This window comes from Pyrgilauda ruficollis, unplaced genomic scaffold (assembly GCF_017590135.1).
Source record: "Pyrgilauda ruficollis isolate IOZ18807 unplaced genomic scaffold, ASM1759013v1 scaffold9, whole genome shotgun sequence".
NCBI lineage: Eukaryota > Metazoa > Chordata > Aves > Passeriformes > Passeridae > Pyrgilauda > Pyrgilauda ruficollis.
The window spans coordinates 8,618,895-8,632,709 of NW_024531043.1; the positions used below are offsets into that span (position 1 = coordinate 8,618,895).

Genomic DNA, 13,815 nt, shown 5'->3' on the forward strand with positions numbered 1-13,815 from the left:
GGTCTAGATGGGATCTCAAATGATGAGGATCAAAAAAGCTAATAAGCATGTTTATTTGTGTTCCCTGGACGCTGCAGCTATCAGTCCAGTGGCTGCTCTTAGTAAGACAGACATTTTCCTTTTCCATTAGATGGGCTGTAATAAACACATGTGGAAAATACTGCTGTGTACAGAAACTATATGGGTCAATAAATTGGGCAGAAAACGTGGGACTTGTGCTTAGAATTGCAGAGAGGGGCTGTGCCTGCTCAGGCAATGCTGGCTGTGCTGTGCTCTTCTCATGCTCATACAAGCTTGGTAGAATTATGTTGAGGATAGGAAAAGCAGTTAAAAACTTTATTCCAACCATGAAAACATGGAGTGTTCTGAAAAGCATGGGGCAAGGAGGCAAATCTGCAAAAATGGGTGGCAAAACCTGAATGAGGTAGGAAGACTTATTCCCCTTTGGGTACTGTGCTGGGAGTGATGCCACTTCACCTGGCTGGGTTCTGTCCTGAGGCCAGCAGTGTGAGCAGCATCTGTTACAGCAGCAGTGTTTTTCATGGCTCCTAAGTCTCAAGTGCCAAATATATTTTGCCAGTTAATTAATTAGAATAACTTATTTTTGCCTCCAGAATATCAACAGTGCTTTCAAAGGTGTTATGGATAAAAAGCTCTATCTATTTCTTGTCCTCCCTCCTTCCCTTGGCTGTATGAAATTGGGTAAGTGGGCAGAAGCTCAGCCTGTTGTGCAGAAAGCTGAGCCCACCTGGCAGTGTGAGCCTGCACTGGTGTTTGATTCTCAGAGATGTGTGGGAATGCTCACTGAACAGCCTCTACAACGTAGAATCAGGGACTTGATGAGATGGGCAGCTTTGTAGAGCTGCTTTGGACTCTAATCCTCTTCCTTTCCCAAAGGGTTCCTGCTGGCGAGAGCTGCTCTCCCTGTCCTTCTGCAGGCAGTGGGTGTGCTGGGCAGAGCTCAGGCTGGAGGGGTGGGTGCTGGGAACCCCTGACATGCTGGGACTGGAGGTGGGAACAGCACAGCTGTGTCCATCCTGCTAAAACAAGGACAGGGGAAAATAATTCCCATTGAGGGAGATGCATCTGGTGCCAAATTCCAGCTGAGAATGAGGCTTTCTTCTTGCACAGTGCCTTGTTCCTGGAAAGTGTGGTGCAGGGACTGCAAAAATGAGAGAGATGGTTCCAGCTGTCTGTATTGAGACAATGAGAATGCAGAGAGCCAGGTTAGAAAACACCTGCTGTTTTCTGTCTTGTCTTTAGTGAAACATTGTCTCTCTCCTTGCTTTAATCTTCTTAAAAGGAATTGATAGCTTTTTCTTACTTGAGATCACTGGAAAATTAATGTAAGTGTTACTGTAGAGTGAGCACTGTAGTATCTTCACATAATGTGATTTAAAATTTAAAGCTCGCTCAGCAGGGGAAGGCTCTGTCTGTGTCGGGACCAGGAGCTGCTCCTTGGCTCATTCCTTCAGCTGCCGCTGCTGGCTCCCTGCCTTCCCTTTTCCTCTCCTCTTCCAAAGGGTGATTCTCACCATTTCCTCTTTGCAGACTTTTCCCCTTGATACAGTGTCTTCATTCCAATGCTAAACTAACTTGTGAGTGCCTCTTGGGGAGGAAATAGGTGATGTGAATGCTTTTATTTATTTAGTTAAAGGTCCATGGGGAACACAATGTGCAGGGAGCATTCTTGTGTGTGCTGGAAACTGGAAGAGGAAGGAAGGAAGGGTTTTTTGCAGGAGAAAAATAGGCCAAAATTGTACTTTCTGCTATGATTAATAGGGTTCTCTTTTGGGCTTTGAATGTTGTGTTTGTATTCAAATTAAGCAGTTTCCAGGGGCACTTCCAGGAATAGATGTGGGGAGCGGATAAAAGCCCTTTCCATAAAGGATGTTCAGAATATGCGGAACTGAACTGGATGTTCGTTGGTCTTGTCTCCTCCTGTCACCTGGAGCCTGTGTGTCCCCTCCATGTGCAGGGTTCAGAGGATGGGGATTCTCATTTCTCAGCATTCAGGATGTGCCAGTGAAGCACAAGGTGCTGGAGATGCCCACGCAGCACACGGAGCTCAGTGCTGGAGGCTGTGTGTCCGTGCCCACCTTCTGCAGAGCTGAACCAGGCAGGCACGGCTGTCCTGGACCAAGCAGCCTTGGGGGCTGGAAAGGTCCCAGTCAGAGTCGTGCTCTGTCCAACTCCCCCTCTCATCAGGCAGTAAAGAAAGCAATTAGATGGTAATTCTGCAAAAACAAGACTTAATAGTGTACAGCATGATTTAGGTGACAGTTCACACTCTGCTGGGAGGACGTGTGCTTGGTGGCTGCTGCATGTTGTTAGTTCCTTGTATTTTCTTTGATTTAAAGCTTCATGCTTGTAATCTAGTTAACAATGAATTGGGTTTCCAGTACAGTGGCTTGTTTGGTTCAATAAGAACACATTTATACTAAAGGTTAATGAAAAGCATTTTCCTTTCATTGAATTCATTAAAAGGGGTTCTACAATCAAGACTTACTAATGGAAAAGAGATTAAATATTCATGTCTCTAAATTTCTCACATCATTTCTGATTTTTCTTAATCTCTGCCTTCCTGGATTGGAGTCCAAAAGTGCCTGAATGCTCTAACGAGTTCAAAAATTAATTAAAGATTTCTCCTGTTTAAGTAAAGACTTCCGAGATGTATACCTAATGTATCTTGAGTGCAGATCTCTGTGCTATTACGGACCAAGAGAGAGTGATGAGGTCCTAGCCAAGAGAGCCAATCTCAAGGAACAGTATTGGTTCTTAAAGCACTTTTAAATAATACAAATAATGCTTAATCCTCTTTGTTTGTGCTATTGAAATAGGTTTGAATGAACTCAAAATGCAGCAAAATTTGCATTTGAAAGGTATTAGCTGGACATGAAGATAAAACCTGAGTAACAGGCATCGAAGGTGCTTAAAGATTCAAGACCTTTTTATAACAAACACAGTGTCCAGATGTGTGTGCTACAAATACCTGAGTACTTTGTAAATACTGGATTATGTTTTCTGTATCTTGTATATTTTTCCCCAGTATCTCCCAGGCAGCTCTGGGTACCCTTAGGGCCAGGACTTTGCCTGTGCTCGTTGTGTGAGCAGAGTGTGTGTCTGAAGTTCCTGCTTTGTGTGAAGGCTCCTGGTGTGCCAATGAGTGCAGATTTGGGAGCTCTGTTTGGGAATGCTTTGCAGCTGCATATTGATGTTGCTGATGTAGAAATGGAAATATATGGTGATAGGAGATACAAGTTACTTTGAAGGTACTGCAGGTTCCCATTAATGTTTTTCTAGAAAATTAAGAAATGAAAAAAAATCATCTTGTCAGCAGTTTCAGAATTATGAATGTCTTGCTTTAGTCTAAGAAGCTTGTATAGATCAGTGTACCTGTGTGTGTGTGTTGTATATGTAGTGCACTTAGCAAGTGGGGCAGTGCTGGACAGTGTCTGCCTCAGTGCATGTGAGTGGAGAAAGAAGGCTCAGCTCCTGGCTGCATCTTTGTGTTGTGCTTCACTGCAGCTTGAGCTTTCAGTACATTTTGGGCCCTGCTAGTGCTGGATGTTGATATTGGACTCATTAGTAAGAGGTAATGAGAGAGGAACTGGGTTGCTTCTGTGCTGTGTGAGCTGAGACTGGAAAGGAGGGTCTTGAGAAAAGCATCTGGTTATAAGTAGTTAAGAAATATTTGGCCATGTCCAAGGGGAAAGCTTTGCCTGACCAGAAGTGACCAACCCTGGTCCCCAGAACAGTTCAGAGGCCTTGCTAAAGCTCAAAAGGTGATCACAATGAGGGGGTACACGCTGCTGGGCTTCACAGACCGGACTGCAGTGTTGGTGGCGGCGATTGTAGCCACGCGACCAGAGAAGCCAGAGTGCCATGGTGTGGCCTGTTGTCCACCAGCATGAGGTCAGGAGCTGTGTTATTTGTGCCTGTTGGTGCTGCTCAGTGATGGGCGTTGTGTTGCCTCTGTTCCTGCAGGCATACTTCCGTCAGGGCGTGGCCCTGCAGTACCTGGGACGCCATGCGGATGCGCTGGCCGCCTTTGCCTCGGGGCTGGCGCAGGATCCCAAGAGCCTTCAGCTTCTGGTCGGCATGGTCGAGGCCGCCATGAAGTCTCCCATGAGAGGTAAGCACACGGGGGTTCTCAGGTCTCACCTGCTGCTGAGCTAGTCAGAGCTGGGAGCTTCAATCCCAGAATCTGAGGACAGGAAAACTTGGAGGCCTGGAGGGAAAGATTTCGAGATTTGGCTTCTCTGCCGAGTCAGGAGGATGCCAAGAAGGGAGCCTGAAGTTACAGGAGGAACAAAAAAACTGTCTTTCTGGTTAAGTGGGACAGTAAGATGGTGTTAGCCAGCTTGAGGGACACTGGAGATGAATCAAACTGGGTTTGTACAGCAGTCCCGTGAAGTCCTGTTCGTTTTTCCTTTCTCCAGTATCAGTGCAGGCAGAGGTGTGTGCTGCTGTGGCACTGGCTGTGTTGTTACTGCAACAACTTCCCACAGTGTTTAGGTTGGGAGTAGCACATCTGAAATGCCCCAGGCCAGTGTTTGCCCCAGAAGAGCACATCAGCAGCTTTTCTGTGGTACTGCTGTCTCTGAAAACAGAGCATTCCAGAAGGCAAAAAGGCTGCTCTGCTAATTCGCTTCTGTTCAAGCAGTGTTTGCAGTCACAGAGACCTTGAAGCCATATGAGCTGTGCAGTGTTTTGCCTCTCTTTCATCGTGTCCCCGTTTCCAAGATTTTTTTCTCTAGAGGAAGGGGGTTGTCTCCTCCTAGCTCTGTGTCTCTTGCAGGCTTTGTGCTGCAGTGCCCTAATGCTGTTAGTCAGGAGGGAACATGGCAATTGTCCTCCTCAGCAGATGGTGCTGGGGGCCACAGGGCTTAGGAGCCAAGGAGCACTGAAATGAAAAAATATCCTTGTTGGTATTTGCTTTTTTACAGTGTTTTTCTCCATCCTCCAAAAAGAATTCATCTGGAAGTTTCTGTCCTATACAGCAGTTACCTGGTGAATGCAATTTGATTTGCTACCCAAAGGTACTGAGGCTGCTGCTTAGAATGCAGGCTATATGGCATTCTGTGGGAGCATCCCCAAATTTGGCAGGATGATCTCTGGCTGACTGCCCTGCAGCTGTGTATCAACTGTGCTCCCTGCTGCAGTTAGACAAATGGAAGCAGTTGGGCAGGTCCAGTGCTGTTGTGCCACAGGAACACTGTCTCCAGCAGAAAGCAGCAGCTTCTTTCTGCAGTTTTGGTCACCTCTCTTAGCACACATCATGTGCCTGGATATCTGGACAGGCACAGACTTTGGAGACATTCATCTGAAGGTTTGTGCTGAAAGAGCAAAAACTGCAATGCTCTCAGACGCTGCAGATGGCCTATTTCCAGTTTCCTACAAAATTCCACAGATATCTTCTGTATTCCTTCTGCCATTAGGCCAGACTTCAGAGCTCAGTATGAGACTGCTCTATGCTGAGACTGCTCTAAACTCTATTTTTATGCTGCCTTCCTGAAGTGCTTTCTGCAAGGCAAACAGCAGCTTGCCAGGTGATCTATCTTGATGTGCCAGATCTTAGATGGTACCTTTGAGCCCCAAGCTCCCTTAATGAATCTTTGTTGAATTTGAGCTGTCTGGCCTTTAACTCATGTATCATCTGTTTACAAAAAAATCAAGATGAGTTGTGAAGGTGATTCCTGATGCAAATATCTTGATTTGCTGAGTACCTCTGTCTTTGGTTTTGCGTTTCAGAGTCCCTGGAGCCCACCTACCAACAACTGCAGAAGATGAAGCTGGACAAGAGCCCCTTTGTTGTGGTGTCTGTGATTGGCCAGGAGCTCCTGACTGCAGGACACCACGGGGCCTCTGTGGTGGTGCTGGAGGCTGCCCTGAAGATTGGCACTTGCAGCCTGAAGCTGCGGGGATCGGTGTTCTCTGCGCTGAGCAGCGCGTACTGGTCCCTCGGGAACACGGAGAAAAGCACTGGATACATGCAGCAGGACTTGGACGTAGCCAAGAGTTTAGGTAAGAATGCTCCTTTCACTCCTGGAGTGCTGGGTGGGGACTGGTGAAACAAATCAAGAGCTAGGTTAGTGATCAGCATCTCTCTTGAATGCTCAGGTTGCTGTGGGTTTTCACAAGCTGCTAAATCTGATCTGAAGCTTCTCAAATGTGTAGACTGCAGGTTTGTGCATCCCTGTTTGCCTGCCTGTGTGAAGGGGCAGATGATCAGTGGGTGTGTGAAGGTTTTACTGGGTCTTCTAATTACCTGATGTCATGTATGTGAGAGTTGCTCTTATTCCCTGTGTTGACTCGGGCTCGAAACCTTACATGTGTCTTAAATGAAGCCATCTGCTTTTCCAAGTATTTGATGGACAAAAGTACTCACTCTGAGATTCTGGGGCAGTAGCTAGGGAAGGAACAAATCAGTAGTGAAACAATGATGAGCAAAGAGTGTTTAAAAATAAACAAATCCAAAAATCCCTCTTGAGTTCAGTATGTTCTGCACAACATTGAGAGCATTTGGCTTTGTGGGGTGCGGTAGGAGAGCAGACAGGTGTGAGACAAAGCCCTGGCTGTGCAGAGCTGGAGAGACAATGCCCAAAGGCTTGAGCCAGGACTGTTCACTGAGAGCATAGGGACTGCTCTCTTGGTGGTTGTAGGTTTACTTTGTACATCTGAGCTGAGCTGTGCTGCAGAACTGCTTTCTGGAGAAAGCTGCCATGCTTTGTGCTTATTCTAGGCCTTGGCCATTGTCTGACCTTCACAATGTCCAGCAAGGAATCAACAGGGAGGAATGGATAATTGCCAAGGGTTAGGCCACAGAAAAAGTAAAACAGTTCTAAAAATAAGATTGATGGCTACTGTAGAAGTTTCTGAAGGCCAGCAAAGAGGGAAGTTTGGCTGTGTATTAAACACAAAGATGAGTTTGTTCTAATGCTGGTTCTCACACCAGAGCTTCACTTGTATTCCATGTTTCAGTCTTTCCACTGGATGCTTCCAGCAGTGCCTGTATTACCTAATCTTTGTTTTGTTTGCATGTGACACAGGTGACCAGACAGGAGAATGCCGAGCTCATGGAAATCTGGGCTCTGCATTCTTCTCCAAAGGAAATTACCGGGAAGCCCTTACTAACCACAGACATCAGCTGGTGCTTGCCATGAAGCTCAAGGACAGAGAGGTAGGAAGCTTTTTGAACAGTCAAAGCTGGTAGTCTGCACTGCATGGTTTTCCAGAGAGATCAAAATGACTTGTCTGTCTGCCCTATTTTACCCCAAGAATTTGAGAGCTGTGACTTCTCCTCCTGGGTGTCCACTTGCCTTTTGTTAAGGAAAGTCTTTGTACCAGTAGATATGATATGTAAGTGTGAGGGGCAGGATGCTTGGGTTGTCCATTTGCCTCCCCCATCTCTAGTCTCTGGGCTCTGAGCAGGTCCTTTTGCCTCCCTCTCCCTGACCATCTGTGTTCCTGCAGCACTGAGGCTCTGGGCTCCAGGGGTAGGAGCTGCAGCTGGGTCAGTGTCAGTACCACGTTGCTGCAGCTGAGCCCTCGCTGTCCTCGGCACATTTCCCAGTGTTACAGGTGCTGCTGACCTGGACTCTGCTAAACTGCATCCTAAGTTGTGCCTTCCCCTGCCAAGAAATGGGCAAGATCCCTGTCCCCAGTGTTTGCATAAAATACACTTAGTCTAAACACCAGTGAGAGCAAAAAGAACCCGTGCAAACCTGAAAACAAATTGTTCAGGATCTGCTTTGCCTTGACCATTCATTTCTGCTGGGCTCCCTGCCAGTGCAGGGCTGCATGGACTGAGGAGGCTGTCCCGAGGCATTTCTCTGAAAGTTCACTGTAAGGACAGAATCATATTTTAGTGCACAGATACAAAATCTATCCCCTGCTCCAGGGATTCCCCTCTAGTGTGAGTGGGAAAATGGAGACCGATGATTGCATGACAGCAGGGCAGGTGAGAATTCATGTAAGCACTAGTGGTTTTGGAGGAGATCTAAAAGCTGAGGAAGATCAATTTCCCATTGGCAAGTTGTGGAAAAAATCTGCTAGAATTTGCTGAATGCTTTACTGCTTTACTAACTTGGTAAGTTAAATATCAAGTAAGCCTTGGAAAAATGCACCTTTCAGTAGGTTGTGGAAGGACTGTGGCTGGGGGAGGGACTTCCTAGAGATTTTCTTGATTATTTTACCAGCTGGAAAACCTTCTGAATCACTCCTGATTTCCTTGTTTCTGTTCATGAAGAGCAGAAAAGCTGTTACTTGTCATTGTTTGTGGAGTTTTCTTGATCAGGGTCCCTGTTGCTGCTGACAAAGTGACCTGTGTGGCTGCTGCTCTCCCGTGGGGTTTCTTGCCCCATGGAACATCCCCATGGGTTTCATCCCCTGTTGTGGGGCATGGAGGCAGCAGCAGGGGAGTTGATGTGCTGGCAAGAGCACAGCAGCCCCAGAACCCCAGGCTGACCTGGGATGTGGGGCTGGAGCATTTTGCCTGGTCTTCAGCCCATTGATTTAAACAGATCTCACTGAGGGGAGTCCAGGGAATGAGGGCTAATGGTAATAGTCCTTAGTTCATGACACATCTGGGCACATAATTAACAGTTATTGACAACAAATGACTACTTGGTTTAGCAAGAAAGCTGAGCTTCTTGGATTTCCTGTAGGATGTAACCACAGGAAATTAATTTGGCGCTTTCTGATGACATCATCTTGACCACAGAGCTTCCTCTGAACAAAAAGCTGTTTTTCTTGGCCTCCTTTGCAGACATTTTTATAATGCAAATGTTATAAAGTTGCAGTAGGGCTGATGTGAATTCCAGCAGAAGGGAATTCGGTGTGTGACTGTAATGAGGTAATTGTTTTACCCCTGACTGTACAGAGAATTGGCAGAAAAGGTAAAAAGTGCTCCTTTGTATGGGACACTGCTGTCTTTGGAGGGGTTGTCGGGTTCTGAGGCTGCTGGAACAAATGTTTGCTGGGTAGTGCTGCCCATAAATGGAGGAGGAGGTTGCAGAGGGTCTGTTTGGAGCATTCAGGTCTGTCCTCCCCCATGCAGAAGGAGAGCTGTCAGCTGAACAGGGAAGCATCTCAGCTGCTCACAGAGACCCAAGATTTTACATGTTTTTCTTCCTTGGCACACGGAGTCTGTGCAGCTCCTGTTACAAACACAGGCTGTGTCCAGGCAGGCCATTTGCTCTTTCAGTCAGTGTGGGGAGAAGTTAGAGCTGTTTTGCTGTACTTGTGTCCAGAGAGAGCATGGGGCAGGTGTTGCTGGGATTTGGCATACCTGTAGTGTCTTAAGAGGGAATTTGGGGGTTTGAACACAAGTGTGGGTTTGGTCTGTGCAGGTGAGGGAGAAGAATAGTTCTTAGTGAGGTGCTGGGAGGGGCACCATGAAACAGCCATCTCAGGTGAGGAATGGGTTGGATTTTTTTACCAGCTTCAGCAGCTGGTCAAGAAATTCAAGCGAGCTAGTTCTGTGGCTATTCCTGTCCCTGCTTCAGCCATGTCACTGGTGGCAGGGTGAGCATCACTCGTTGTGGAGCCCCATGGCAGCAGTACAAAGTGTAACCATCCCATCCTGAGTGAGGAGGGTGCTCACAGCCCGTCTGAGCTCAGAGGGAACACATGGGCAGGGAGCTGCAGGACCCTGGCTCAGGGCCTGTGTGCACCTCAGGAGCTGATCTTTGGGCATCTCTCTTGGCACCAGCTCCAGCTAAGGCCCTGCAATTTGTGCAGAGGTGGAAAATAAAACTTTCCTGGGCTGGTTGCGCCCCTGTTCTTGTCTTTTCCTCACTCATTCAGAGCCAGCTGCAGGCTGTTGGAGTTCACCCACTCCTGTCCTGCAGGAAGGAACTGCTGCCTGTGCAGGGGTAATTGCCACTGAGCAGAAACAAGAACTTCCATTCTGAGCAGACCTGGCTGCAGTGGAGTGAAATGTAGTCTTTACTTCCTTGCTGATTGATAAAGATGGATAAAGAGTGGCAGCTGTCCTAGAGCAGCAGCAGCCTCATGTTCTGTGCTCTTTGTATGAAATGTCAGCACTGCTGTCCAGCAGTTCACTTGCCAAGGAAATCCCATTCTGGTAGCTCAGGCTGCTGCTCTTTTTTCCAGTCTCTGCTTAGTACTCATGAAAGTGCTGGGAGTTGTACAAAGAGAGGTTCCCCAAAGCAGCAGCCAAGGTGCTGGAATGTGCCAGAGGAGGAGTGGCAGATGATGTTAGCAGGGAAGACTGCATCACATTATTTTAGCTTGTTGTCTTTTTCTTGTCACAAAAGCTGGCTCTGATGAGCAGCAGAAGCTTGCAGCCTGTTTCTCCTCAGAGTGGTCTAAGGGCTGCAGTTACACCAGCCCATAATGCAGGTGCTGAGTGTTATGTCTATACTCTATTTCTGAATTAATTGCTTTGATTTTAACACCAGGTAGCCTAATCTTCTGGAAACCGTCAGGTAACTCATGTAGGTAGGGTGTGTTGATGCCATATCACAAGCTGTGATTTATTCAAGGATTATGCAGTTGATGAGCTATGCCAGGATCAGAGGAAAGAATGGAATCAAAATGTAAATGTGAAATCTTTCTATGCCTGTAACACTAGTCCCCTGTGTCCCTTTTCACTGCTAGCTCAGGTGTCCAGAACTGTGTTGTATTAGGAATTCTGTAAGGCCAGAGTTCCAGTGTAGAGCCTGTGATGTGTGATTTCTAGGGACAGGTTGGGGTGGCCCTTCTTGATGACCATTTCGAAGGCCCTGTGTTCCTTCCAGACCATTTCATTTAGAGAAGTAACACTTGAGTTTTGGAGCTGTGAGTGGCTGACAAGCAGAAATGGACAGGAAAAGGAAAGCTGTGGAGCCCCTTCTTGTGGGTCCAGTGTCCAAACCCTCGCAAGGCTGTGCTTGAATCCTGCCATGCAGAGGCCATGGACACCACAGGAACCCTCAGTCTAATAGCTCCCTTCTCTCCTGGGCCCTCAGACGCCTTCGATTACAGCCCCGCTGTTCAGAAATAGCAGGGCAGTATGGCAAGATCATAAACTAACCATCATGAAATGAGGGCTTGTGCTGCCAGCGTGGAGCTCTTGGGAAGGATGCTGCTGCCAGAAAGCCACTGGGTGCTGGCAGCCCCTCTGTGCTGGCTGGCAGGCATGCTTTGAGCTGAACTGAGCTTTTCCCTGGGGTGCAGCATCTCTCTTCAACATGCAGGAGTGAACAGAAGTGTTGGGTGAGAAAGAGGATTGTCTGCATCCCTGAATTCTCCCTAGGGCTGGCATGAAGGTGCAGCTGAACACTTTCTGGTACCCCTTTTCTCAGGGGTGTGGCTGAGGGAAGGGCAGAGAGCTGACAGACTGTGTCAGTACTGTCTTGCCCCTGGGTTGACTCATGATGGCCAACAGCTTGTAGCAACCATTCCTGGCCTGGTTTTGAAGGGATTTCCCCCCACCTCCCTCTGGAAGCAGCTGTTTGTGGAAGGAAAAGGTGCAGAACTGCTGGGGCTCAGTGCCCTCTTGTTACTGACCCTTTGTATCAGCCTCTGGCTGCTGCCCTGGACATCTCCATGAGCATCTGTGGCTCTGGGAATTCTCTGCAGCAGGTGGGTGTGCTCAGTAAGTTGATGAGCCAGGTTTTGCTGTCTCAAGATGCTTTTTAAAATGATTGCAAATGTATGGCAGAGTTCATGTTTGCAGCTTCAGCAGATTTTGTTCAGAATGGCTGACTATTTGCAGGAAATGGGGATGATGAAGATTATAATTAGAACTGGGTAGTTAAGTAGCACAGACGAAAGATGTTTATTAAGCAGGCTTTGGTGGGTTTTCTGTGTCACCTTGCTCTGGCATATCTATGAGGGTTCTTGTGTGGCAGGGGAAATACCAGAATGCAGAAATTCTCACTGGAAAGAGAAACCATGGGCTTGCAGCCCAGGAGACTCCAGAATGCAGCGGAGTGCTCTGCTTCCTACAGAGGGCATTGCCATGGAGCTGGATGTACCTGGATGTACCTGGAGCCATGGCTGGGAGGGGTCACCAAGCACTGGCATCCCTGGAGGAGGAGTATTAGGGAGCGTGGTTACTGGGGCAGACATAATCCTTGGTTGGATTCAGTTGAGAATTTGAACATTCTGCAACTGTTTGAACATACTTTGTGAGCAGCTCAGCCACTGGTAGTTATTTAGGTTTGCAGTTTTGGTCGTTTTTCCCAGTCTCCTTCAAAGCAATGAAACTCAGTATAAAGCTCCCACATTTGGTAAAGTGCAGCTCCTTGCTTCAGGCTGTGCAAATCAAAGATCAAATTTCACCCTCTTGTTTCCAGAAGGAGATGCAGAAGGAAAGATAGATCATTCCTTTCTAATGAAATCTGTAAATTCTGTAAAGCCAAGGTTTTCTGCCCTTTCCTGAGGGGAAGGGGAAATGCTTTCCAGGTGTCCCTCCAGCCCTGCTTTGTCTGTAAAGCCACTTCAGTCAATAGCAGGGCTGTATGGATTCAGCCTTCTCCCTGAACTTGTATGAATTCTGGTTTGGAGCAGCAGAATGGGGTTTTTTCTGTTCTTCTGAGTCAGATCTCACAGAGGATGTGCTCCTTACCAGCAGTCTTGGATGGGGTGTGGAGAATCTCATCCATTCATGAGCTGCAGCACGAGGGAGCCCATGGCAATGTCCCTGCCTGTGGGGTGTGTGTGGCTCTCAGCCATACAAAGAGGTGGTCTGGCCCTGGGGCTGCCACATTTTTTAGAAAGGAAAAATCTGAAAATCTTACGACCACAGTTGTTTTGTTATATTTGCAAACAATCTGGAAAATGAGGACAGGATATAAATACCTTACAAATGAGAACTGGAAAGAGTCTTCAGGCTAAAGCAGTTTGTCATGCCTGGAAACATAGACTGAGATGTCAGAGACAGGCTGTGATGAGGAAATTATTCCAGCCTCTCAGTGCAGACAGCAGTCTTGCTTTATTAGGGATCCAGGGCAGACTGCCTTGTACCCTGGAGGAAGGCTGAGTGCCAGCTGCTGGGAGAACACTTACCTTTGGAGTTTATTTGTAATTGTGGGTCCACTAGTGCTGCATTACAGCTTGGACTGAATCACCTGCGTGCCTCAAAGGATGAGTTCAGTGATGTGAATCAGCCTTAGAGCCTGACCTTCAGCATTTGGATTTATATCTGAGAGTATAAATTCTTTGCCTTTCCCTTTCTGTCTTTAGCAGGTTTTTTTAGAGTCAGCTTGACAGGATTCATACAGGTTTGTCTGGTTCAAAAGTGATAGGATTAAGCAGAAGGAAGAGAAATCTGACTGGTGCAGGAAATTTGGGAATGCACTAAAAGGCCATATGCTTTGTTTTGTTTGGACTTGTGACTCAAGAGGGAAATGTAATACTTCCTGAGGATCTCCTTTAAATGTCCCCATTTGACCTCCACAGCACATGGATTTTAGCTGAAGGAAATGCAGTCTTCTGGTTTTACTTTCACAGTGTCTGCAAAGCTCAGCACACTGCTAAGGCCTGGACCTGGCTGCAGTAAAAGAAATGAAGCAGAAAACTCATGCAAGAGCTGCAGCACTCTCTGGGTTTTCAGGAGGTCCACTTCAGCCAGGGCTTTTTCCTCTGTATTGAGTTTGCAGAGAGGGGATGTCCAGCTTATGAACAAGAGTAGTGAGGGTTGGCATAGGTCAGCACACTGCTGTAGGAGTTGATATTTTCTTTGCCTGCTCTGAACTTGTTAGATCCAAGTTTGTGACTTGCTGGCTTATTCTTCCTGACTTTGACCAGGGTATGAGTCACTCCTCAGGGTCACCACCATGGAGAAGCTTGTGGTTTTAAATG

General features: G+C 47.2%; 1 protein-coding gene across 4 annotated transcripts in view; it reads left to right on the forward strand.

Moving 5' to 3' along the window:
• TTC28 (tetratricopeptide repeat domain 28) overlaps positions 1-13,815 on the forward strand; it is a 108,758-nt gene that overhangs the window by 56,477 nt on the left and 38,466 nt on the right. For all 4 annotated transcript variants that reach the window (XM_041488391.1, XM_041488392.1, XM_041488393.1 and 1 more), the window contains 3 exons: positions 3,988-4,135; positions 5,755-6,027; positions 7,053-7,183. In XM_041488391.1, coding sequence (XP_041344325.1) covers positions 3,988-4,135; positions 5,755-6,027; positions 7,053-7,183 — 552 coding nt within the window. The remainder of the gene's footprint in view (positions 1-3,987; positions 4,136-5,754; positions 6,028-7,052; positions 7,184-13,815) is intronic.